We start from the raw sequence: 23,134 nt of genomic DNA, 5'->3' as shown, positions 1-23,134 counted from the left end.
TTTTCGAACGTGCCTGTGGCGGTTTGAGCCCCTAAGGGCAGTAAATGGCACGCATTTATTTTTTTTCCAACTGGCCGATTTTTCGAACATATTCGCGACTCCTAAGGAGTTCTAAAAATCGGCCGTGGCCTGTGCAACTGACCAAAATGCTTCAAATGGTCCTTGGGGCGAACGAGTGGCAGAAGGAGGACAAGAACAGAAATGATGTACGAATTGAGGAATAAATGGGAAAGGAAGCTTGCTGCCACCGTTTTGAAGGAGCTTGAGCTCAAAAAACAAAGTTTTGGCTGATGCCGAGATGCAGATGTCCCTCATCCAAACCCAAATAAACTTGTTAAAGCAGTGAAACACAACACTAAGGCGTCATGCTTGGGCTGAGAGTATGTCAGGACAGTTGAGGTTGACTTACGAGCAGTTGAGAGAGAATCTCAATTGTGACAGAGTTCGGGCCTCATACCACTGAGCTTGCTATCAGTTGATAGAAATAGCTCATATTCGAATATATTTGCTTCTATGTGCATCTCCTTTTTATTCGTATTTGTGAATGTCTGACTTCATTTGCAATTTTTTTCGAAGACACTTTATTTGCTGTGCATTTTACTAACCCCTGCCTTCTATTCTCTTTCTGAATAAACACTACTCCTTAGTATTCAAATTGGATTAAGTCGCTTTATTATTTTTTTCATGCGCTTACTCGAAAGTGACAGAATCAGGCGATATGTTTTCAGCCTGTCTTGACACAAAACATAGTTCTGCATCACTCAGGGAAATGTGCAATGGCACTCGGGGAAAACCTGGAAAACTCAGGGAATTTGGAAATGTCAACTTGGTAGACACCCTGAGAAAGAAAGCGGTTTGGATCAGAGAGCAAACAGGTATAGATGACATTCTAATTGACATGAAGAGAATAAAATGGTGTTGGGCAGGTCATGTAATGCGTAGAGTAGATAACTGTTGGACCAATGGGGTGACAGAATGGGTACCATGAAAAGGGGAAGTGCAGTAGAGGATGACAGAAGACTAGAAGGTGCTACAAAATTATGAAATTTGCGGGTGCTAGTTGGAATTGGCTGGCATAGGACAGGGGTAATTGGAGATCGCGGGGAGAGGCCTTCGTCCTGCAGTGGACATAAAATAGGCTGATGATCATGATGATGATGATGGTGGTGATGTATGTGTGATTTGAAAGGATATGCACACTTCTCGCTTCAATTTGAGCTTAACGATTGCGCTACCTCCGGGATCAGTTCACGAAAAAGGTTATTTTTGCCCACGGACACGACAAACACATTGGGGGGTAGAGGTATACCGTTTCACTGTAACACTTGGTGCATGATAGCTGGGAGATCTGGTATATACATTAGCTTTACCACAAACTGTCATTAACAAATGTGAATTTATGAAAATTGGTAAAGATTAACAATTGTAGGTAGAGGCACATCTTTACTGATGGAACTACTAGAGCCCTTTCAATGCCATCTGTCCATGTTATGAGCTTCAAGCTGCAGCATATCTGTTAATGGCTGTTCTTGTTCATAAATGCAAGATGCATAATATTAATAGGGTGCAAAAGAGAATAGTGACTTAAGGGGGAGACCGCAAAAAGAAAGCACACTTTTTAAAAGATCGGAAGCCACGATAGAAATAACTTTTTGTCCTGAATAAGCATGTCTTATTTTACTCACCCAACTATTTAAAGTGCAAAAAATGGTTCATTTTATTTTTTGGCAGGTAATTTTTGTCATAAAATCTGTTAAAAGTGCTAGTCATGCTAGCAATGATAAGTAACTAATGAATTGCTGATTTTAGTAAAGCTATGACATTTATGTAGCTAAGTGTGCGACCTATGCAGTGAAAAAGAATAAATGTAATGTGATAAATATTAGCCCTCTATGGGGTGGCACTACCGTTTGATAACATACCATGTTTCTGTGCAGCCTCAGACACCCACAGGCTGGTATCTTTTTACTAACGTGCCATGCGGCCGTTTGGTAACATACTTATTCTTCAGCATTGCTAGTTCAGACTTTCTTCTTCAGGGAGCCGTGCCAGCAAATTTTCCACCTAGGCGGTAGCACACACACTCATTGTATTCCTTTCAAGTTTTCTTTTGTAAACTATATAACTTGTTATCCTATATCTCTAACAACTGTCTCTGGAAAAATTCTTGAACACATTATTGTATCTTACATTGCACAACACTTAGAAAAAAAAAACGGTTTCTTCTTTCCTTACCAGCATGGATTTAGAAAAGGTCGTTCCTGTGAAACACAATTACTTGAATTTACTAATGACCTTCACACAAGCATGGATGGTAATTTCCATATGGACTCTGTATTCATAGATTTTTTGAAAGTTTTTGACATTGTTGCACACGGACATCTGTTTGCCTAACTGTCTTGCCTTAACCTTGAATCCCTAACTGTCTCACGGCTTCAAAACTTCTTGTCATTCCATAAAGAGTTCACAGTCATTGATAACTACTCTTCTGATATGTCTGTTACATCCGATGTACCTGAGTGTAGCATGCTGGGTCTACTTTTATTTCTCATTTTCATAAATGGACCTTCCCTCAGGTATTTCATCGACCATTCAGTTACATGTGGATGACTGCGTCGTATACTGAAAAATTCAAGTGCATCATGTCCTCATTGCTCTTCAACAAGACCTTGATCAAATCTCCCATTGGTGTTCCTCATGGCAAATGTGTTAAATACAGATAAATGCAAGTTGATTACCTTTAGTCGTAAACGCATGAATTCTTCATTTAACTATATGCTTAACAAACATTCTCTTTCCAGCATATCCTTGTATAAGTATCTAGGAGTCCATCTTACACCAACGCTTTCATGGTCAACTCATACCAACACAATTACAGCAGAAGCATCAAGTACACTCGGCTACCTGAAGCGTAATATTTATGATGCTCTTCACACTACTCGCAAGCTAGCACATCAAACATTGGTTCGCCTTCAACTTGAATATGCTGCGCCCATTTCGTCACGTTACCAAACTTATCTAATCAGTGACCTTGAACCCATTCAGAACCGAGCCGCTCGATTCATTGTCGGAGATTACAGTATACGCTCTAGCGCAACAAACATCAAAATAATGCTTTTAGAAAAACGTCGAACGATTTCACTACTTTGTTTATTGTACAAAATAATTCACAGTGAGCATTTGTTTTCCTTATACTTAACTCGTCCACTCCGTTCTTCTAGACATTTATATAATGAACATAGCTTTCAACGCCTCTTTGGCAGAACTAATGCATTTAATTCATCCACCCTGCCACAGGCCATTAAATATTGGAATGATCTTCCTGACACAATAGCTAATATTGTTAATCCTGTGACCTTTTGACAGGAGTTAAGTGCACATTTTAAATGTTGACTTTGAATTGATTATGCAAAGTTATCGTGTGAACGTGTTTCAAATAGAATTACCTGTACATTTACAAATTTCTTACTCGAGCCTGAATTGTATAAATTGGATCAACCTTTTTCGCTAACTATTGTGTAGCTTCCATTTCCATAATGGTGAATTTATGTACAAGTTGTAATTTAACCACCCTCACACAATACTCGACTTCAGAGCCTGTGATGACCTTGAATAAATAATTCAAAAATAATTTTTAAGCCTCTCCTGGCTGCATGAACACTCAAATAACGTACAAAAGAAGCAATAAATATAGGATGCGTGATTATCATTTGAATGCCATGGCATTCCTTATAAACATGAACCATTCCAATTCATGTTGGCGACCATATGGTAGCATGGTGCGACAGGGCATAGCATTTGACCTTATTTCGTCAGAGGTCGTAACTTTCCTACTTTCTTGCATTTCTGGCTGTCTCTTAGCGTCACGCATTCGGTAATGTTGTACGGGAAGACAGTAATTAGAAATAAAAGCACAACCTCTTTAAAAGCATAGCTTCTCACGTAAAAACAAGGCACTCACATTTGTGTTTGTGATCAACTGGTAACATGGCATGTTAGTGATCCTAATGTTTGAATTTTTTCTCAAATGTTGCAATTTGACTCACTCTTCTCTGAATCAGTGCAGTCCAGTTTTATTTAATACGTTTAGAATTCTCTGGGAGTTTACTCCAATTTCACGTGACTGTCTAACTGTTTTCGTGTGCTGACCCTGAAGACAGCTCAGTCTAACCAGACCCGAATATGGAAGACAACCAGTACTACATTGAGCACCACTGCCTCAAGGACCAGCTTGGAACCTCGTGCAGTGCCGGCACACTAAATGAATAAACAATCCAACCATCATACTCCACATATAAAACCGATAACATCACCTATAACACATAGTGCAACATAGTGGCATGAAAAAACGCGTCTGCATTCCTTGATAGTAATCAAAATTGGTTTTTCATAAGTTTTTACAGTTGAATGCCGAAGTTTGCTATAAACGGCCATCGATACAATTTTAGCGCATACCTGGTGACAGTGATGAGCATAGATGTGCACTACATTATGCTGCAATGTTACCAAGCAATAACATACGAATTTCTCCTTTATTTATGAATAAACAAGTTTATTCTTGTACAGTGGTTTACAACTGGTTTAGTAAGTGCAATGAGCCAGCAATATTTTTTTTCCATCATTTTTTTAATATATGGCACCATAGAGAGTAAGGAAGTAATATTTGAAAAACTAAGCAAAGTGAAAAAAATTGTGCATTTGGATAAAATTTATTTGCAACATGAGCTGTAAATTTAAAAATACTGCATCAATTTTGTTTGTCCTCATTTGTTTCATGCATCTCTATGTGAGGAATGAGTCTGCAAAATTAATTTCCAAATATTCATTCAAAAAAAGTAATCAAAGTTCACGTAATATGAGGTGAAGCAAAATATTGTTTTGAGAAAAACATAAACAAATGTTCCAAACCATGTGAAAGATAACAAAAACAACACATAGAGGCCTAAAATGCACCAGGTTCATAGCTGGGGCCCCCATAAGATGCACTAGACTCCCCTTTTGTTCCTGTTGCTCATCAACAACACAAAATAACAAAGTATTTTGAGTAATGTTTATATCAAAGAAATAGTACTGATGATCGAAACCGATGCATTATGGTTTTGGTTTTCTTGTACAAGGGCATGGGTTGGAAAACTCACTGTAACTGGTATGGACAATCTATCTTGTGCGGCACGTTGCAAATGGGATGAAGTATGGCCCAACTGCCTCACTAATCGGGAGATCGCGAGAGCCAGCACGTGGGTGATGCGTGGGCATGATTCACAACAGCTGCCGCGGACAGACCTCCCAGATGACACGCGCAGTTCTGGCGGCATCTCGTAGCCATCGTCACCGCACTGCGCTTTTCTTCTTGCCCTTTCACCATACCCTCCTCCTCCACTTTCCTCCTCGCGTCTTTCACGCCCCACTATGCTCCGTGTTCGCTCTTTCATCTTCCGCTGTGCTCATTCGCTCGGTTATGCCAATGCCGATGCTTGCCGCAGGAACTGGGGCCTAAGAGCTGCACTCTAAGAACAAAAAATCAATCTTGTGCTAGACAGGTATCTGGCTAGCGCAACAAAACAAGGACACAAGAAGAAACGAAGACAAAGACAAGCTTGTCTTTGTCTTCGTTTCTTCTTGTGTCCTTGTTAAACTGTCCAGGTACCTTTCCATGATGACCGACCAACAAGCCCATATCGCCACCCTCATTTTGCTAGACTTTTGAATGTGGCCTCTCACCTTTAAGGAAACTAATTCATTAATTTGACATCATATTCTGCTTGGTTTAGCCACACACTGTAGAATAGTGACCATGAAAGATTCTGACAAATATCATACATTATCTGCTAAAGATCTGGAGATGCAGCTAGTGCTCACAACAACAAATTGAAACCCTTGCTCACTCGCAAATACTTGTCAAGTGCTCACTGTGACTCACGCTATTGTTACATGTGATTACTTTGATTTTAATTGCGCAGGCGGTGCGTCACTACTTCTCAATGTAATAGTCACCCACAAAAGCCATAGGTTGGTCGGCCTGTGCTTTGTTCCAATAGTACTATCAAATCTAGTGCACATAGTACACCTTGCAGATTTTTGCAGAGCTGATTTGCCACATGGTGAGAACAAGGCATCTTACCAACTACACTCTGCTTCACTATTTTACTTGGTACTCTGCAGTGATGCTACGGGTGATTTGGCAATGAACCACTTTAGTATTTGGGATAAAGATTACAAGTATCTATAAAGTTACATGCACTTGTGATCAAATGAAGCACACACAGCACCAAGAACCTCTTTTTACGTACAGCATTCAGCTGCACTATCTTACTTTTGACATACTGGCACTGCTTTCGAGAAAAGGCATCCTGGTATGGGGGGGGGGTTCTCCAGGCCGGTGGCAATGTGGCAATGCATTTTACCTACACCTTAGTGAGATAAGGGTGTATTGTTCTACTGGAGTGTTGGTATGAAGCTGGGAACACTAGCAGTTATAGTGACATATTGTGATGCTGCAGTCAATGTGAACATCCTGTTGCATGGTATGGCTGTAATCTGCCCATGTAAAGGTTTCTGCAGCAATGCAAACTTCCTGATAGAGTATGGGTCGATAGAGTATGGGTCACGTAAGAGGATATCCCAGTACATGTTGGTTTGCCATAACATCATCACTAGTGCTGCTGTTTTCATCCTAGTCCTGGCAGTGCTAGTGCATATCAAGTGTTAATCTTACGTAATCAGGCTAATACTTTCTGTAATTGCAGAGTACGTGAGCACTTGCAGACCACACTAATCCACTTACTTTGAGCCTTGTTTAGAGGCAATAATAGATTCCTTTCACCTTTGCTATGCTGTTAATGCAGACCTCAGGACAAAACAACCTGCTACTATTTCAGCAACTGCAATAGCTGCGCAGTAATATGAAGAATAAAACTTGCAGCAATATCTTTTTTGTCAAGCATTTGCACCATTGTTTCAGTTACATAGACCAAAAATGTAACCCCATTGCTATTATCAACTGGGGTGGCCACTAGAAATTAGCCATTGAAGGACATGGATTAGAAATGCACATGTGGGTCTTTAATATTAAGTTTTGGAAGAACTAAACTACACAATGCTCTGTCATGTGGTCTCTCACAGATAAACAAAGTGTCCAGAAGAACTTGCCATACAAATTTTAAGATCAGTGGACCTTAATATCGCTATAGTTGCCACTTAAAATTGTTCCACACCTTAGAGATGGTTATGTTACTGAATAATAATTGCTATATTTTGCGGTCTATAAGGTGCGCCTTTGTATAAGTTGCACCCTCCTCAAAATGGCAGTTTTTCCTTTAAAAAAAATGTACATAAGTTGTATCAGCGTATAAAACGCACCTGTTCATTCGGTATTTAAAAACTTGTTGAGGATTAGGTCATGAGAAAGTGTGACAAAAATACATGCTTGCAGTTGCTGCCACCTCTGCACGCATACCCTGTTAGGCAGTGCTGACACGCGTGCAAGTGCCTTCCAAAGTCTAGAGAATACTTTTCAGAAGTATTTTATTCTAATTGCATGAACAATGCTGTTGATAGCTTACATGACAGGGTTTAGTCAGAGCCATCGAAGCAGCCCTCCTCCAAGTTGCTTACAAACAACACAACTACTTCAGGTTGGAGTTCTACTATCACATCACGGTCATCTTCCGACTTGCTGGCGTCCAACTTGCCAACATCACCATAAGTCGCGAATGGGATCAACCCAGCCTTGTGAAACCCTGCCACAATCATGCCTCACTAACCCATTTGGCCACTTCTCCAAAGTTGTAACTTTGCTGACTTTGCTTTTCATGCGACGCCATGGTTAGCGAGGCTGCGACAACACGTGCGAAGTGTGCAGCAATAGCAGCAACGAGTGCAATGAAGTGCAGTTGCAGTGCATGGTAGAAGGTGATATGCAGGAGAGCATCATTTCATGCCCACTCGATACAAAGGATGTGGCCATAGTATCTGATCTAATTTTGATAGCATATAAGTCTCACTGTTCTATAAGATGCATTGACGAAAAATTCAGAAAGAAACCACGACTTATACATAGGAAAATACAGTATGATACATACTCAGAATAGCTGTGAACTATTGTGCAAAGCAGCCATTAATTCTTAATCATATGGGTGAGTTTCCTATGTCTATCACAACACACTACATCTGCTTCTCTTGCTGTTTCGTCACAGATCACACATAGTAGAAGGTGGAGTATCTACTTTTATTGCAATAGCAATTAAATGGACACTCCAGGCATATTTCTGCCATCGCCGTGATGTTCCGTATAAAGTCCAAGGGTGATAACATCGTCACTGCGTGCCGTATGCTGTATGTGCGAGTGAAAGCATGTGAGGATGAGCCGATGATGGCAGCTCACCTCCGGTGGCCTCAATTTGGCAGCTGCTGCTTATGGCGTGGCTACGCAGGCCCTATCTTGAAAGTGATCTGCACTGGGGACAGAGTCTAGGTACGTTGAGGGCTGATAGTGTCGTATGCACTGTGCTCTCGCCGTTTAGTTGAAGCGAGAGGCAGCATGAAGGTCAATTTGCTCGCTGCTGCTGCCCTGCTTCCTCACTCCACTGTTCTGACAGCGAGTTTCTGTGGTCATCGCATGAGATGTGTTCATGTTTGCTTGTGCAAGCGTCACACCATGCTTGTCAACTTAATTAGCAAGTGCATGTTTTCAAATTTATATGGCCGATAAAACTAATATCTTTACTTCGCATAGCTGTCAACTAATTTGCTACTGCGATTGATGTGTTGCCTTTCAGGCAAAACTACAACTTATTTAACAAAGCAAAGGCATTTTTGATTTTCGTCACAGCTGTGAAAACTTTCAACTGGTTGTTTTTATAATGCAGTAGCCACATTCTCATTGCATTTCTCAAGTATAGAAGCCATTTTTGATAACTCAGTGAGAAGGCATAACTAGCATATCTTTGCCTGACAAGGCTTGACCGCCATTTGACATGAAATTTCTTGGTTGTGCTTTCTTTTTTACATGTATATTTAGCTGCTGTATCTTTCAGGGACAGCAAGCCAGTTTCTTCCACTGCTCAAGGCATTGGTGCGCTCATGCTGGACTACTTACACTTGCTGGAGGTGAGTCGACCTTCGTGTCATTGTGGGGCAAGCAGTGATTTGGTGCTTCTGATCTATATATAGCCTTACTATTAAATTTTCACATGTAAGGTCGCACCTTAATGGTAATAATATATTAAATTTACCAATTGCTTTTCTAAGTACCACGGTTTTGGGAGCTTTGAGAAAATCAAGCACTTCTGTTGGTTGATGACAGCTTCCACAATATCACAGCAATGTAAACACTGAGGTTAAGGCATAGGAGAATCCTCACATCCTGAGCCGTTTGTTCTTCCTGCCATTTAAGCACACTGAGCCAATAGGAGAGGGTAGCGGTCATGCCATGATGATATTTTGGTCTAATCTGGTACTATGCTGTGTGCAGCTGGATGAGCGGTACCTGGAGATGCTGCCCCACATTCTGGAGCGCCTGTACGCAGGACCACACTGTGAGCAGTTGTGCCGAGAGTTTGAGCTGCTGCGGGACTGCTACCTGCCATTGTCGCTGTTCCTTCTGCGTCCATTGCACCGAATATTCCACTACTGCGCCCTCTTTGAAAGTATGTTCTGAGTGTGACTTTCACACTATTTTGGACATCAGGACTTCTTTCTTTCTTTCCATTCCAGTTTAGGTGCTGAAGAAAGAGTCAAGCATAACTCGTATTGTGGGCTATCCTACTTGCAGTTTTGCAGCACTGCAAAGGCTGTATAATAAGACAGAAACTAAGTGTTACTGCTAGTACATGTAGATGTTGGTTGTGATAGTGTAGCCAGATTACCGCTACTAGACCCGCTCATTCCGACATAAACATTGCATTATTATTAATCTGTGTCTTTAACTGGTGCTTTAAAGGGGAACTAAAGGCAACTAGTATGTCCTTTATGTCCAGAATGTCCAGTATGTATGATGGGTTAATTCTTGAGGAAGACTAAGGCATCAGTATTAGCGCAAACACAGTTTTAGTAATCGAGAAATTGAGATAAATGCAGGACACGATTTGCGACTCACCCCGCAATCAATTACTAGGCCGATCACAAAGGCACTCCTCATTTTATTTCTGTCATCAGCACGCAACCTCTCGTAATAAAAAGATAATTGCAGTGCATTATAAGGCGGAAAAAAATACTAATTGATCAGTTCTATTCAACCTTTAGAAGAAAGAGCTCATTTTCGTTACTCTTGACAATGATGCGAGCAGTCGGAAGGTTTCATTTTCGCTCGACCCTGCACCGCCTGCGGCTTCACGTTTCAGTAGTTTTGTTATGACGCAGTGCTGCACTGGTTTTGTCAGCTGTCAAAACTCCCACGAACTGCAAGTAGCACAGGTTTCCCTGTCCATGTTATTTTGCAGGATGCCCTAAGGCAGCTGCTGTGCCAAATCCAATGCACTGTCTTGGCTTAGTTTTTCCATGCCCGTGTGGTTGCATATTGTGCAAAAAATCGTAGTACCTTCTGTTGGGCCCCATTTTACTCGCACATGGCTGTAAAGGGCAGAGCTGGCATAACAAATGTCACCACTCCCCCGCTCAGGGGCGGGTGATTTTAATTGTGCTGAAGGTATGTGCACCCTTCATATGTGATTTTCTCTTAAGTGAAGCTTTTCTTGGCACGAAACAAGCGTTTCGAGGTTTCTGGAATGGTATTTTAACAGTATTGACTTAAAATTTGCCTTCAGTGTCCCTTTAAACGACCAATATATGCAGAATAGCATTCTTCAGTTGGAATATGTGTTCAGAATATGCCAACCTATTTATAAGGGCTAGGAAGAATTGCAAAATTATGTGATAATCCGCACAGATAGAAAATCCCATTTTGGGGGTACATTTTTACTGCACATGTACTACACACTTTACCACTATGTCAGCAGCCAGAAAGCATCCCTTTTTGTTCAGTTACTGTCATAAAATTACCATAATACTGTTAACGTCTTAGTAGCATGTGGGATCTCATGCATGCTCTTGGGACAAGGGAACAACAACACAGTAGTACAAACAATCACAACGGCTTTTATTGCACTTTTCATGCACTAATGCCTGCTAGCTGAATTACTGTCCTCAGAACAATCCGATGGGCACGTGACGAATTGAGCAAGTCGGACTCGCCCCGACCGGATACCTAGTGGATATATTCGCCTGCATGCTAGATACCAATGCATAATCATTTGTGTGTACGGTCACGGGAATGGTGGTGTGTTTGAATGATCGTGTTCGTTCATTCCGGTGTCCTAGCTGCTCCCAAGCCTTTCCCGGGACGGTCCCACGAAGTGGGTTGGCACACTTGCGAAAGGTCTACGCCGCTCGCCGACCCCAAGCCAAGGACAGAAAGCCTACTCCCTCCCGCGCCCAACTAACCTCGCTGTTAGGTGGTGTTAACAGCGCAGCACTCGCACCATCTCTCATAATATGCTGCAACCATAACAACCGCCGCTGGCACTTAGCTACGGGGAGAAGCCGAATTACAAGATATGCGAGAACCATGCAAAAAAGACATCAGTGGATGCATGAGATTCGAGCATCCCCACAAGTGCTTTACCCCCTTATTGGGTTTATCAGTCTGCATAATTGTTTTTATGTTTATACTCCTTTCTATGTTTTAAGAATGGGTCGGCAATTGCACTAAACTAGTATTCCAAGTGAATGACACTCGTCCATGTGCAAACATTGTTTATTTAAAGCACAAGTCAAATTACTGTTCACAAAGCACTGTATAAAAAAGCCCAAATTCGATTTTACAGGATGTTAGAAGAATATATTTATCTAAATAATGAATATTTAAGCAAAATACTATTGTCCTTTTTGTTTTTAGGAAATATTTTGCTTCATTTTTTTAGATGTATTCATTCTTTTCACTCCAGATGGCATAGGTGTTCTCTCAACAGCAGCTTTTGCACTGCACCCGCGAGGCCACTTGTAGGGAAGTGTTTGAGTGTGACATCACGTGTTCTCTCCTTCGTTCTCTTATGTGCACAGCATACAATACATCTAGTTCAGCACCGCTTGTGTATGCGTGGGTGTTTTGTCGGCTGCATTGCAATAATGTGTCATTGTATCACATGGCTTTGGGTAGGTTCACATTACAATCATGCTGTATAAGATTAGGTGCTTAGAAGGTATGCACCATTCTGCTTTCGATGGCCCCTTAGTGAACCCTAACAGCAGAAGGGAAGTACACACAAACTAAAACATTAAAACATTTCATCACATGCGCTGTGTGGGACCTGCACAATTTTTTCTGCAAGGAGAAATTTTCACTGACTTCTACTTCAATAGATGAAAAATACATTTTTAGCTGACATGGATAGGTAACTTCTCCCCTAAAATAAATTAAAGTCTGTACCCCAGCACACACCGATGTCCCACTTGCGGGCAACAAGGCGGCCCACACAATGGCTCGAGGTCTCACACACCGAGCCGCTGCAGATTATGTGGACGCCACCTCTGCCCCTGAGAGCAGAGCATCGAATCTGCCAGATCGGGACACTATGAGAGAAATGTGGCAACAAGAACTACAATGGGCGTGGGGCAATCACTTTACCACATTCGGAGACCTCACCCAACACTACAGACTCTAAAGATGCACATTCCCACCACTGCACAATAACAGGAATGAGGCCGTAACCTTGCGCTTACTCCAAACACACACCTACCCTAGCCCAGTCATCTTGTACCACTGTTACCCAGGATTATACCCAGCTGATGTATGTAAAGCGTGCGGATAGAGAGCAACGCCGTAACACATGCTCTGGGAATGTGCCTGCAACAACGGTACTGAAACCGCTGCTGTTTGCGACGCATCCATAACCTCGAGCTTGCTTCTCGAGGTTATGCCTCGAGCCTCGAGCTCGCTTCTTCCAGGCGGTGGGCGGGGGCCACCGAGGATTTTCTCCATCAGCGTCGCCGCTGCTGGGAGGCAGTTCTAAAAAATTCGGAATTGAAAGACCAGCTCTGGGCTGCCCGGCAAGCCAAAGACGCTGCCCGAGTCCAAGGACTTCAAGCCGTCACCTGAGGCCACCACAACCAAAACTGCCGAACCACTCTTTTTAATGAAGTTTATTTTCTTCTTCTTGTTGTTGAATTACAGTTGGCACATTATTGCAATAAAGAGTGCACTCTTGAATAGATTAAATACAGTCAAACCTTGTTAAGTGAAAAGGGATACAAAGAAATAATGGATATAAGCAAGTGAGTAAAATTGTCCTTGAAATCAATATAGAGATCCATGTATTTAAAACCTCATTGTAATTAAGTAAAATTGTTTTGCTGATGGACACAATGAACTAGATTTGTCTCCAAAGTAAAAGTATGCCTCACCATTGCACTCCAAATATATAGCTTTTCGAGGGGTTCGGCATACATTCAGTGCAGAAGTTCAGAACTCCCACATCAAACACGCCCTCGAGCAATGTTGTTCTTTCTCACCAAAGCGCAGCATAAGCAGCAGCTTATTATCGCCATTGCATTTCTCTCTCACTGGTGCAACGCACAGGCTGGTGCACTCTCGGAGGCCATGAGTCGGCCAAGCCAAGCTGGCATGGCGAAGTTTATTGAAATCCTTATTCGCACAGCGGACATGTGAAAGCATTGGATCAGTGTGGATCAAGTGTGTAGCTGGCATGTTGTGTTGTGTGCATTGTGCTGCTCACCCACAACAAACTTTGAGCGTTTTGCTGTTTTCTTCTACTGCATCACCATTTCTCCGGTTTCACAATGCATAGATGAGCCAACTGGAAAGCAGGAATAAAAGACCATCGCATTGGAACAGAAGGCAGCTAATGTGAAGGCATTCGCGTCAGGTGCTATAAAGTCATGTGTTGTGCACGTCAAAGGTTCTCTGGTTGTTTTATTAAAATTTCGTCGCTTATGTGTCCACGTAGCGGTTTCATAAACGCAAGGCCTTCTTCTTCTATACATGTTTAAAGTTGTGCGCTCCATTGCGCATATATTGCAGTGAAGGTCAATACTAGATATAACGAAGTGATGTATATAAGGAAGTAATTGTGGCTCCCCTTTTAACTTATGTAAAGAGGTTTTACTGTAGCTGGTGTACAAAATACTAGAAATAGATAGGGCCACAAAGAATTTGGTATGAACACTGGACTTAGAGCTGGGAGCTTCAACTCTGCCTGTAAACAAAGGTCATCATCACTTCTTTGTGTTTAATGTTGATTTTATTTAAACACTCATGCCACAGTTACTCTGAAATATTTGTGTACTAGTTAGCCAGCTATGGAGAACTACGTATTAGAAGGTGTCTTACTGTAAGTCTGCTTTTTTTTAGGGCTGCACAGCTGTTATCCACCTAGCCATGCTGACATTGCTGCTAGCCAAGGTAAGCCATGTGCTTTTTTTCTGAGCACATTGACATATGTCTGTTTGGCCCAAACAGAAATGCTGCAGCAGCTCAGGAGGTTCACTACATGCCACAAGGAGGCCCTGCATAGATTGGTCAGTGTTCTTCACCTTTTCCCATGTCTTTGTTTTGGCTGTGCTTGCTGAAATAGATGCACCGAAAGTCGAAAAATAATGGTCACAGTGTCTTTCTTAACCCTTACTCTGTGACAACCAAGATAAGTCGGGGGACCTATCCTCGCACAACCCCTGCTTCTCTTGAGTATACTTGTCTTATGTATTCAACACACTTCCTGCCTCTTCCGAAGCAACTCATGCAAAAAAAGAACATTGCATACCCGTTCTTCCATCTATGAAAAGTTGATATCATGTGTTGCAACTACACTGCTGAATTATGCAAAACAAATGGTGTGCATAAATACTTGTAACATGAGTTCATATAATCTGCTTGCTGAATGTATCGATCATCTCTGCTTCGCTCTTCTTAACTGTCCATCAATGACATTTGATAGCGATGTCTGCCCCTTGCAGAGTCTGCTCTGTAGCTGTCATGGCACCACATTGTGCTACTAAGCAACCTGGGTGTGGGAAGACATCCATTTTTCTATTGTAATTGATTACACAAGGCATACAATGCACTTTCTTGCACACTTCAAATGTTCGATAGTCAAGCCTAGTGCTTTAGGGGAAGAAATGCTGGCCTTGTATTTGGGACGTGGTTTCAAAGATATTGCGAGGCATACTCTTAAATTGTAAGTTACATGGGAAAACAAATTTGCTTTGTATCCATGCAAATTCATTAGTCTAGAAAAAATGGAAGGCACTTTTCTTAACTATATTTCGAAGTTTACACAGGTCCATTCATTCATTCATTCATTCATTCATTCATTCATTCATTCATTCATTCATTCAGAATACCTCACAGGGCCCTAGGGCATTGAGTGAGAGGCACGAACAAGGATGGCATTATAAGAAAATGTAAGATATACATGGCAAGAAAGGGAAAGTGCGCAAGGCTACAAGAAAAGAGAAGTGGAAACATACATAAGTGGAAGGTACACAATATTATAATTCAAGGAGTAAATAAATTCAGTTAATACGCTGTCTTCAAGGTTTTCCTTGGGTGAAGGTTAGTCATAAACTTCATGTGGGGTGACTTTTTATTGTCACTGCAGCATTGCTAAGAATGGCTGTTTTTTCTTAGTGGCTACATTGCACTAGTGCAGTCATTGATGAAAACTTATCATGTGCTCTTTACGAGTCAACTGACAAACAAACCAGCCTCCTTAGCTACAACAAGGGACTCTGCTTTTGTCAGTGCCTGTTGCACCATATGTTTTCCCAACAGGAGAACCACATCAAGATGACTGAGCTGGAGCGGGACCTCGTTGGTCTGGACAACGTCATTCAGCCTGGAAGGGTGTGTTTTTTGTTTGTGCTCTGTGCTTGTCAGCATGAAGTCAACTACGAAGTCATCAGTCTTCGACAAATGACTTCATAGCTGCTTGAATTACTAGTGAACCTGAACGTTTCAAGGACGAATGTTCTTGTGTCCTGATCATTGACACAAAAATTTCTGGAAGTGCAATGTCAGTCCACTTATCAGAACCTTCCTAGACCTCTCCCTATACAAGGGTAGATCAGTCAAATGTAGTCTTGCAGCTGGAAAATTTCTTTGCTGCAACACTGTTGCTTAAGGAAGGCAGGAAAGTGATATCCTGCCATTGTGGCTTACCAGCTATGGCGTTGCACTGCTAAGTATGAGGTCGTCAGATCAAATTCCAACCACCACGGCCGCATTTCAATGGAGGAAAAATGGAAAACCTCCCATGTGCTGTGCATCAGGTGCAAGTTAAAGGGACACTAAGGAAAATATTAAGTCTCTAGTTAGCATACTGATAAAAAAAAATTGGCAGAATGTTACGCTCCTTAACATGCGAAAGCAGCCTGCTGCAAACGTGGTAATGTATTAAGTTATAGAATTGGAGGGGTCAGACTTGGAAGACATAACATGCTGCAGTTTGAAGTAAAAGTATGGCACTGTAGGTCAACCTTCTCAACAACATATTTGAGCACCTAATGCACTACCGAAAGGTTCTTTCGTTCTTCATTTCATTCTCTGTTTCGTTCCGCCTTTGTTTCTCTCGTTCTTTTGTTATTTCATTCTTGCTTTCTTTATGTTCTTGATTTTTCGTTCCTTGTTTCATTCTTTCATTTCTTCTTTCTTTCTTTCGTTCATTCTTTCTTTCATTTCTTCATTTATATTCAGCCATTGCCTCTTTGCTTACTTACGGGATTATGAGCCGTTCCTGATGTTGATAGTTTTTGCATCATGTTTTGCATCACTGGTCTAGACGCCGCTTTTTTCAAGTATGAACCATTCCTGATGATTATATATTTTTTTCATCATATTTTTTGCATCATTGGAATAGATGCCGCTTTTTTTAGGTATGAGCCATTGCAACGGGCCACTTACACTTTCACCTTAATAAACTGCAACTGAAACCAAGCTAAAGTGATAGAACAATGCTTGAGAACGTTTAAGGTACCAATATTATCACAAACAGACAGAGCTTTAGTAATCAAGAAATTGAGGTAAATCCAGGTCACGATTTGAGATCCCCCTGTGACATTCAGGTACTAGCTTGATGACGTAAATATTCCTCATTGTAATTTTGTCACTAGTACTCAATCGCTCGTAATAAAAAGATCATTGCATTGCATTGTAAGATGGAAGAAAGTGCTACATGTCAAGCTATATTTGATTTCTCTAAGAAAAGAACTCATTGGTGTTACCCTTGGCAATGACACGGGGGGTCAGAAGGTTGAATTTTTGCTTGACTCTGTGCCCCCTGCACTTTCGCAATTCAGTAGTTTTGTTATCGCATAGTGCTGCGCTGATTTTTCTGGTTCACAAAACTTGCACAAACTGCAAGTACCACATCCATGTGATGTCGTGGGATGCTCTAACAGTCCACAACACTTGACCAAGAGCAGCTCAAACAACAAATCCAATGCTTTGTCTTGGTTCAGTTTCAGACATGACTTCCTCTTACAGTCTTTTTTGGCTTTTTGGCTGCTTGAAAACAAGCACTGCAAGTTTTCCAGAATGGTATTTTACCAGTCCACATTGGCTTAATATGTGCCTTTATTGTCCCTTTAAAGAATGCCAGCTGGTCAAAATTAAGTCGGAGCCCCCAACAATGGTGTGCCTCATAGTCAGATCATGGTTTTGGCTCATAAAACCTCATAATTTAAGGAAGGTGAAACACTGAAACAACATAATTACCTTGCCTCTAAAATTTGTCGATACATTCGTACAATGCATATTGTGACATGGCATTGGCAAGAGCAAGCAGGCATGAAGGGACTAATTATTAACTTAAAATAAATATTAACTTAAAATTTTGTTAACCTATGTTTATAAAAGCAGATACAACTCACCGATGATAGTGAGAAGGGCAATCAGCAGTTGATGGATTGAAGCACTTTCCTTTATGTATACTGTGTATCAGCAGGCAGCGCTACAAAGGCACTACAAAGGGTCTTCCCTGACTGCTTGCATCCACGACCATAAAAGAATGCGTCGCATATAAAATATATATATGTAGGTATGTGTCATGCAATTCAACGTAAAGGTAAGTGTCATGCTTTTATATTGCAAGATATGACTTATTTATTACATTAAGGGTCTCTGTGATCTGAACCTATTAACCACCAAAGGAGTGGAGTGAGATGGTTCTGCAACTGGCAGCCAGATTGCATCAGTTGCACTCGTCACCAAAACGTATGTTGCCTGCTGGAAGCATAAGTATGCACGAGTAATATGTGATTTCATGCAAACTTGTATCCGTGAACTTGATTCAACAAGTTGTAGTTGTAATACATCAAGTAGCTAGTATTTTGTAGAAAATGTTTCAGATAAAGAGCAACTGTAGTGCGAAATGTGGGGAGTGAGACTTCTACCATGGCTCTACTTGCATAGCTTCCACAGCTTTGCCTGCTATGTATGAAACATATTATAGAGCCGTCATTGGACATTCGATATGAACCGGTGGCAATCAAATAATTTCTCAAAACTGCAAAGTTGTGGACACTTTGATGAGGCACATTAGTTCAGTGCATTATAAAACTAGTGATATTTACGTTGGCTGCTTGTAAGGTTTTCCCCACAGTGAGTGGTGGTGGAGGTCTTTCCAAGCGCCGATGTGCCAGCGCACCGATGACGACAAAGTCCACGAAGGCGCAAGCATTTGGACATTGGAAAAATAAAGTAGTTGGTTCTTGCATTTCAGTGTGGCAGCATCTTCCTGCTCCACCACAGTTGTGACTCCGGACCATGGAACACAATGTTGCAGAAGTTTCCACCACTCGCTACCAAGGACTGACTGAACTGAGTCCCCAACCCTGTTTGTGAATCACTGAGCAGTACGACTACCTCCATTCTGGCCTGACCATCTGGACATTTGGTTTATTAAAGTAGAGGCCTGTTTTCAAGTCTCTAATGTTGCTTCACAGCAAGCAAGATACTCGGTGCCCTGCCCAGTGACCTTGCTGTCAAAGTGTGCGACATCCTCACTGTACCACAAAGCCATACATTGTGCAACATGCTGAAGAAGGCCATTCTTGAGCACACAACAGTTTCCGAACGGAAGCGGCTGCAAGTGCTGCTATCGTCAACCGAGCTTGCTGATTGCTGTCCATCGCAGGTCCTTAGACAGATGCAAGCACTTCTTGGCCCTTGGGTCTCATGTTTCGACAACAGTTTATTAAAAGAACTGTTTATCCAGCGCCCACCACCCATGGTTCAGATGGTTTTGGCATCAGCATTGGAGCTGAGCCTGTCCACGCTAGCTGCCCTTGCCAATAAAATAGCACCTTCCCAGCTATGCATAGCTGCTGCAAGTTCCGAGGCACACACTTGTTCCGCCCTTGCAGCAGTATTGCACCACTAACCAATTTTCCACTCCAAAACCTACCTCGCCAAAGCAAGATGACATCACTGAGATACATTCAGCGACTCACAGGCCTTGTGGCAAGCAACCTCGCCACAAGGGACGATGACACCTCAGTGAGGCACTTTGGAGAGAGACGACACTTTGGGCGATCTAAACATCATTCACCAAGAACCTTCTGCCGTCCTTCTTCAGCTAGACAATTTTTAGAGTCATTGCCGCCTTGCTGGTATCGCTGACACTTTGGACAGTCTGTGCAGCATTGCACACAATCATGTGGTTGGCCGGGAAACAACATCGGGAGCCACTACCGCCGACGAATGACTCCTGCCTGTCTGCCAGTCACCTGTTCTTCGTTCGAGACTCCATCAGCAGAAGTGAGTATGCTGCCCGCCCGTGGCAGATACAGAAACTGTTGGCCAATCATGCAACTACAACCCGTGAATGGCAGCAAAATTGACATCTACAGCTGCAGGTCTGTCACGCTAAATATTGGACTTAGAAGGGCATTCAGGTGGATTTTACAGGTGTCTTCTGTCAGTCACGCAATACTAGGTACCAACTTTCTTGCGAACTCCAGCCATCTAGTCAACATGGCAAAGAAAGAGATGCTAGATTCCACAACTGGATCAAAAGTGGCTGGCAAGGTTTCCACCGTAGCAGCACCCACTCATGTTCACAAAGTGGCACGCTGTTCCAGAGCTCTACACTGCATCACTTGATGAATTTACATCCCTTTCTGCTTGACCTGACTGGACTAAACCTCTATGCCATAACATTGAACATCACATCATCACCTGAGGCCCGCCATGCCACGCATCACCCCGTTGCCTGGCACCAGGAAAGTTAGCCATAGCCAAAAATAAGTTCGAAGATGTACTGGAGATTGGTAGCATTGCTCGTCCATCATGTAGCATATGGTCATCACCTCTTCATATGGTACCAAAGAAAACCTGTGGTTGGCATCCATGTGGAGATTATCGTGTCCTGAACGCAACCACAGTCCCTGATAGAGAACCACTGCCAAACATTCAGGACTTTACTGCCAGTCTCCACGGACTCAAAACTGTTTCCAAAATTGATCTGGCCAAGGCGGATATTATCAGATCCCTATGGCCAAGGAAGATATTGCCAAAACCACCATTACAGCCATTTTGGATTGTTTGAATGTCTCCAAATGTCATTTGGCCTCAAGAACGCTGCACAGAAATTCCAACGATATATTGACGTCATCCGTGGGCTACTATTGTTGTATTGGCTTACATCGACAACATTCTGGTTGCCAGCTCATCACATGAAGCTTATTGTGAACAGCTTTACTTGCTCTTCAACCGACTTTAAGAACACGGTCTAGTTATTAACTTGGACAAGTGCCAATTTGTGTGCCATCCCTGGAGTTTCTTGGTTATATTGTAAACAGCGACGGCATTGAACCTCTCCCTGCCATGGTCCAAGCCATTACAAGTTACCCTCGTCCAAACTTAATCAAACAATGCTGACGTTTTCTCGGTTTAATAAATTTTTACAGCCGTTTCATTCCTTATTGTGCCACAACACTTAAACCGCTGGAAGACATACTAGCTCACACGAAATCAGCGGCATCAACTCCAGTCTTGACAGACACGGCAGAAAAAGCTTTCGTAGCCATAAAGGCCAAACTAGCCAACGTAACTCTCCTAACACATCCGAAGCATGATGCCTTCGGCAGTCTCATGGTGTGTGCTTCTGGTGTGGCTGTTGGAGCAGTTCTTCAGTAGTTCAGTGATGGAGATTGGGAACCACTCAGATTTTTCTCGAAGAAGCTGTCTGGCCCTGAGATGCGCTACAGTGTTTTTGGTCGAGAGATTTTTGCATGTTACCTCGCCATAAAACACTTTCACTATTTTCTAGAGGGACATCGTTTCACGCAGTTCACCGACCATATACCACTAACCCGTGCGCTGAGCTCTGCAGGAATGAACTACTCGCTAAGGAAGACCAGACAGTTGGCGTACCTTCCCAAGTTTTCCATACTAGTTGAGCATGTCAAGGGCATGATGAATATTCCAGCAGAAGCATTGAGTTGGGTCGAAGGAGTGAAGGATGCACCGGTGCCGCAAGAACAGCTTGCGTCAGCACAGATTGGCAGCAAAAATTCATAGCGCTTACGTATGGCTTCGATGAGTTTGCAGCTTGAAGATCTCCCCCAACCCGGCACTACCATAACCACGATGTGCGACATGTCAGCCGGCTCACCAAGACCTTTTGTACCTCTCGCTCTGATGACAGATATTCTAACATTTTCATTCTTTTTCCCACCCCGGTATCAAAACATTGCAGAAGCTAGTCGTAGAATGCTACATGTGGCCTGGCATGAACATTGAACAGTGAAATTGGGCAAGGGCATATTTGCCTTGCCAAAGAAGCAAAATATGTAACACGAGAAGCCCACTTCAAAAATTCCTACTGCCAAACGACCATTTTCTCACAGTGCACATTTATCGTCGGATCGCTTCCTCTCTTGGATACCGCTACCTTCTCACAATTGTTGACAGGTTCACCGGGTGGCCAGAAGCAACACCAATTGGCGATTTCACATCTGAAACCAACGTTAATGCTTTTGTTAATGCATGGGTGTCACAATTTGGAATTCCCGAGGAAGTAGTTACTGTGAGAGGTGCAAACAATTTGAATCACATTCTTCCATCATCTTTCACGCTTATGAGGAATCCACTATCAGCACACAACAGCCTACCATCCACATTCAAATGTTCTGGTGGAGTGTTTTCACAGGCAGTTGAAAATGGCGCTAATTGCCCATCATGACATTGTATTGACGCCTTAGCTCTAGTACTCCTGGGTATGTGAAGTGTCTTTAAAGAAGAGATGCAGTGTGCTGCAGCACAGCCTGTTTATCAAACTTATACGACTGCCTTCTGAGTTCATCTGCCAAAGGCCTAACCAGGAAACCAAGATGGGTACTCCATCTTATCTGAAACGCTTACAAAGTGTTTTCAGGGCAATACGTCCAGTGGTGCTGTGGCACAGATCAATGCACAAGCGGTTCCTCTTCAAGGACATACAAACTGCCACTCGCGTTTTTCTTCGCAAAGAGACAGTTCGCAAGCCTCTGCAAGTGCCATACACCGGCCCACACTTGGTCATCAAACGACAAGACAAACGCTTCACAATTCATGTGGGTGCCAGAGAAGAGAAAGTGTCAATGGACAGGCTCAAGCCCGTTTTTGTCCAGACCTCTGCAAGCGGTACCATCATTCCTGTTTTCACCATTCACCCTGCATTCTGTGCGAAGCCATCTTGAGCAAAAAGAAAGCTTGTACACTGGTCTTTTAACCAAGACACCGTCTATATGGCAGGGGGCTCTATCACAGCACCAATGAGCTGACAACTATGAAGTCCACAAAGGTGCAAGTGGAGCTTGGGAGTTGTAAAAATAAGGTAGTTGGTTCTTTGGTTCTTGCATTTCAACGTGGCAGCATCTTTTTTTCTGCTCCGCCACAATCTAAAGGTAAAACACTACTAATTAAATCTTATGTATGTTCCAAAAGGTATGTGCTCCAGACAAACTCTTAAAAAGTAATGCATGCTTAAAAATAATGCAGACCTATGGTGATTGTACCCTTTGATGCTTTCTATTGAGACATGGATATTGCCATCATGTTTTCTAGGAGTTTGTGCGAGAAGGATGCCTACAGAAGCTTTCCAGGAAAGGCTACCAGCAGAGGATGTTTTTTCTGGTGCGT

The 23,134-nt window shown here is 42.4% G+C and overlaps 1 protein-coding gene across 3 annotated transcripts in view; it reads left to right on the top strand.

Annotated features, from left to right (window-relative positions):
- Cdep (Chondrocyte-derived ezrin-like domain containing protein) overlaps positions 1 to 23,134 on the top strand; it is a 231,451-nt gene that overhangs the window by 151,113 nt on the left and 57,204 nt on the right. For all 3 annotated transcript variants that reach the window (XM_075679830.1, XM_075679829.1, XM_075679831.1), the window contains 6 exons: positions 9,036 to 9,108; positions 9,473 to 9,647; positions 14,366 to 14,416; positions 14,474 to 14,532; positions 15,785 to 15,856; positions 23,060 to 23,128. In XM_075679830.1, coding sequence (XP_075535945.1) covers positions 9,036 to 9,108; positions 9,473 to 9,647; positions 14,366 to 14,416; positions 14,474 to 14,532; positions 15,785 to 15,856; positions 23,060 to 23,128 — 499 coding nt within the window. The remainder of the gene's footprint in view (positions 1 to 9,035; positions 9,109 to 9,472; positions 9,648 to 14,365; positions 14,417 to 14,473; positions 14,533 to 15,784; positions 15,857 to 23,059; positions 23,129 to 23,134) is intronic.

The sequence above is a fragment of the Dermacentor variabilis genome, chromosome 2, assembly GCF_050947875.1.
Source record: "Dermacentor variabilis isolate Ectoservices chromosome 2, ASM5094787v1, whole genome shotgun sequence".
In the NCBI taxonomy this organism is placed as follows: Eukaryota; Metazoa; Arthropoda; class Arachnida; order Ixodida; family Ixodidae; genus Dermacentor; species Dermacentor variabilis.
The sequence above is the reverse complement of the archived record's forward strand: the minus strand, read 5'-3'. Positions and strand labels throughout refer to the sequence as shown.